General features: G+C 34.4%; 1 protein-coding gene across 1 annotated transcript; it reads left to right on the plus strand.

Moving 5' to 3' along the window:
* Positions 1-1,906: 1,906 nt before the first annotated feature.
* On the plus strand, positions 1,907-3,366 carry LOC149174262 (ER-bound oxygenase mpaB-like). Its single transcript, XM_089422560.1, has 2 exons — positions 1,907-2,520; positions 2,610-3,366. Exons 1-2 carry the CDS (start codon positions 2,066-2,068, stop codon positions 3,223-3,225), a joined length of 1,071 nt encoding a protein of 356 aa, XP_089278686.1. The 5' UTR covers positions 1,907-2,065; the 3' UTR covers positions 3,226-3,366.
* The last annotated feature ends 1,174 nt before the right edge of the window (positions 3,367-4,540 follow it).

Genomic DNA, 4,540 nt, shown 5'->3' on the forward strand with positions numbered 1-4,540 from the left:
GGACATTAACCACCACCACCACCATCATCATCATCTTTGGTCTCAGTGGACGTACACCACCACCACCACCACCACCACCATCATCATCTTTGGTCTCCACCACGACCACCACCACCACCACATTGATATTTTATGAGGTTTTTAATTTTTTATGATTTTTTTTAATTATTTATTTATTTATTATTATTATTTTCTATTTTTTATTCTTGGTTTATATTAGTTTATTTATTATTATTTATGTATTTTTATTAATGAAATCATCATCATCATCCATATTTAGACATTGATATTTTATTAGGTTTTTAATTTTTTATGAATTTATTTATTTATTATTATTATTATTATTAGTTTTTTTTATTCATTTTTATTCTTGGTTTATATTAGTTTATTTATTATTATATATGTATTTTTATTAATTTTCATTTTGTATCTTTATATTCATCTATTTTCTTTTTTTCTTTTCACGATGGGATCACTTTCCATCTTAACCTTGATGATTGATGAACCACACTAGCTAGTTCTAAACACTTGACACATCAATTTCAATGTGAATTTTACAAAAATTGAATTAAAAAAATATTGATATTAATTCACTATTTTTTTTGACAAGTTCATTTTCTTATCAAAACATTTTTATTGAAATTTAAATTAAAACATATACATATAACATATTTACCTTATTGTCTTTTGGAGGGGGAATCCTATTATAATTATTAGCTATCAATCAAAAAGTTATTATCCACAAACTTGAGTTGATTTGTCATTTTTATTTAAGGAAAATTAGGTGATGGTAAGAGAGTAAGATTTCGTTTTTACTAAATGATTCATATGTTTCCTTATATTCTTCTATTCAAGGAAGATGAACTCTTGATAAAGAAAAAGTAATTTTACATCATACTAGAAAACCAATAAATAAAGTTAATTATTTTACTTTATTTAGTACATATTATCTAATAAATTTTACTTTAAATTTTGAAATTATGTCCTCCCATTACATGTGTGATGTGTACTGTATAAAATATTAATGCTTAGAGAGATTTTAAGTCTTTTATATGTTACCTTATCTTCTTATATTCAAGGAAGATAACTCTTTGATCAAACTAAAACAATTTTACATCATATTACAAAAAAGGAAGATAACTCTTTGATCAAACTAAAACAATTTTACATCATATTACAAAAAAACCAATCAATAGAGTTAATTTTTTTACTTAGTTCACTATATATTTTCCAAGCATTTTTACTTGAAATTTCGGAGTTATTGATTTGCATTACATGTATGATGTGCACTCTATACCATGTCAGTGCGTAAAAGAATTTACTAAGACACTAAATTCATTTTATACATTTAAAACTGAAATTTAAATAATATTTTATAATTACAATGTCGCCTAAAATTGTCTTGTATTGAAAAATTAAATTTGGTTTTTAAGTAAGAATTTATCATACAATTTTTTACAAAACTATAATTTATTGTTGTTTAAATTAAGTTTTTGAATACCTAATATGTTAAATTGTATAGATTACATATTTCAAATAAATAACTATAATTTATTGTTGTTTAAATTAAGTTTTTGAATACCTAATATGTTAAATTGTATAGATTACATATTTCAAATAAATAAAAAATCGTGAATTCAACAAAAATTATATAACGCATAACTCTACAGATTTAAATTATATTTTAGTTAAAATTCACGAAATTAAATTTCCTTCAATTTGAATTTTCGTTCCAAAGGCAGATGGAATTTGAAATTAAGTGAACAGCGGTCAAACATGGAGGCCGCTGTACTTTGAGCGTTAGGTGGAAATGAAACCGTGGACGAAAGTCAAAACCCGTGTTCTTGAAAGAAGAGGAATCCGAGAAATAAGATAACAAATTATACGTAACGTCTCGTACATGTGAGCGACAAATTGCAGAGACTGAGGCTGTGTAACCAACTGGGCGAAGGAGATAAATAGCGAAGGGGAGGGCTTCGCTAGGGCGGTGTGTGAAGATAAGCAGAGCCGTCCATACTATCGAAAGAGAAGAGGGTGAGGCAGAGGCAAGGGCAGGGAAAGCAGTATGTCGGTCCTCTATGTATTCTCTTTGGTGGTGGTGATCATGGTGTCGATGTGGGTGGGCATGTGCCACCACCTCCGCCGCAAACGGCTGCAATTGATATCATCTCTGGATCCCGTGAGAGATGCATTGGCGGTGTGCAGGATGACTTATTTCGTGGAGTTCCCTTTTCTGAGCAAAAAGGCGCTGGAATTCGCTCTTTTCAAGACCTTCGCCATACCCACCATCTCAAAGGTTCTCGCTGCCACTCGCCAGTTCTCTCCGCCTAACGTCATCAAGCGCTACGACGACACCCACATTATTGTGGAAGAGCTCCTCAGCAGCCACGTCGACAGCCTACGTGGCTCCTTCGCTCTCCGCCGCCTCAACTTCATTCACAGCCACTACAACATCTCCAACCAGGATTACCTCTACACACTCTCCACCTTCATCTTGGAGCCCAAACGGATTGCAGCCAGGTACATGCATCCTCTTTCCCTTGCCCTTTTTTCCGGCCCCATCATTTGACATGTAGGCTAAATAAATTAATGTGTTTAAATCCTCGCAGGTTCGGTTACCGGAATTGGACGGAAAATGAGACGACGGCGAACTTTGTGATGTGGCGCAGCATCGGCATCCGAATGGGCATTAAAGACATCCCCGAGACGGTGGAGGAAATGGAGCGATTCAGCCTCCAGTACGAAGCCGACAACATGGTGTTTGCCCGTTCCAACAGAACGGTAGCCGATGGCACGCTGGATCTTTTGCTGTCCATCGTGCCGGCTTGCCTCCGTCCCACAGCCAGATTAATCGTATATGGCGTGCTCGAGGAGAGGCTGATTGATGCTATGAGATATCCACGTCAGCCCTACTGGTTCATTTCCATGGTTACTGGCACCCTTCACCTCTGCCTCGGGACTTTTGTGGGATGGTTTCTCCCTCCGAGACCGCTGACGTGGTCAACAGAGAGGATTTCAATGGAGGTTGAGGATGAGGAAGAGGAGAAGGAAAGGAAAAAGGTGCATAAACTGAGATACTCAGAGTACAAGCCGGAGAGTTATCCCGATGGTTACCGGATGGATGGGTTGGGGTATGCCCCGATCGGACAGCTGGGCACTGCGTTCAGCGGAGACATCCCCTGCCCCTTCTTCTCTTCCTTTTCCCAACGGAAGAAGATGGCTTGATGACCTGTTACTCTAAAGTTTAAACGTTGTTTATTAGAACCATAAAAGAGTAATATTTTATTTATGTGATTAAAAAGGTATTTTGTAAAAATAAAAATCATAATTGATTTCAGTTTTTTATGGCGGTTCATAGTCTGGTCAGTAAAGTTTTGGTTATCATTGGTTTGAAATTGATATTATTGTTGTTAACATGTTGGGAAAAATGTTAAGTTGATGTGATTTTAGATTTATTTTAATTTTAATTTTATTAAATATTCAAAAGTAACTGAATTTGAATAATGATGAAATATAATTTAAAATTAATATAATTGTTGCTAATGTACTGTTTGAATAATGATGAAATATAATTTAAAATTAATATAATGGTTAAGAAAAGTCTTTTTATAAAAATCACATAAGACAAATTTTCAAACCAATAACTCTGGTTCCTTAATGTATCTTATTAGGTTGAGAAAAGTATTTTAATTTTAATAAATATTCAAAGGTTTAAAATTTTCCTTGAAGTAAAGCATTTCCAAGCCTGGTGAGCTAATTATTGCTCAGTAATTTCTTTTATATCCAACCTCTACAACTCCCTCAACTCTTTCAATTTCATAGCCTCTACATGCTGACTGTGAGTTCATAACATCCCCAAATCATACTTTGAGGGTGTTTTTCCAATAGATCTGATGGTAAACCCTTTATCCCCGATGAACTTCTTCACGACTTATCTCAATTCAAGTTTGATGGTGAGGGTGATACATTTGTAGTCGAGCATGCATCTCTCTTTCTTGAGTTTTGTGAATATTATGAGATTGAGTGTGAAGATGCGGCTTGTGTGCTTTTCTTCCTCACTCTTGAAGGTCGAGTTAATCAATGGCGTCATACCCTACCACTCGCTTCCATTCATTCTTTTGAACATCTCATCAAGCAGTTTCATTTAGCATTTGATGGGTATGATTACGAGGATGTCCTTAAACGAATTAATCAACTACGAATGAGGATTTTTCTAATCGATTCCTTCACCTTTGTTATGAATTTCCTGAAGAAGATATGGATTGGGATTCCTTTGAACAAAGTTTGATCATTTGATTCATATATCTTTACATGGCGAGTCTCAATCCTTTGATGATTCAACTCTCCCTACTTTTCAAATACATGAGACATTGTTGATTTTAGAGGAACATGCTATTCCTTTCATTCCTTGTCCTCCTTTTTCAGTGCCTTGTGTTGAACCTATTCAAATAAGAAAATATGTAAATCAGATTGTTGATCTGTCTTTTCAACCTTCATCCACTTCCCAAGATTCAAATCCAGTGGAGAAAACCTTGGAATG

This window comes from Pinus tabuliformis, chromosome 4_1 (genome assembly GCF_031772625.1).
Source record: "Pinus tabuliformis cultivar Carrire ecotype Pingquan chromosome 4_1, CPIR1, whole genome shotgun sequence".
NCBI lineage: Eukaryota > Viridiplantae > Streptophyta > Pinopsida > Pinales > Pinaceae > Pinus > Pinus tabuliformis.

Excerpts from the sequence above, each read along its gene's own strand:
- LOC149174262 (XM_089422560.1), top strand. The coding sequence starts at position 2,066 with ATGTCGGTCCTCTATGTATTCTCTTTGGTGGTGGTGATCATGGTGTCG. Across the intron at positions 2,521-2,609 it reads CCCAAACGGATTGCAGCCAG|GTTCGGTTACCGGAATTGGA; the intron begins GTACATGCATCC and ends AAATCCTCGCAG.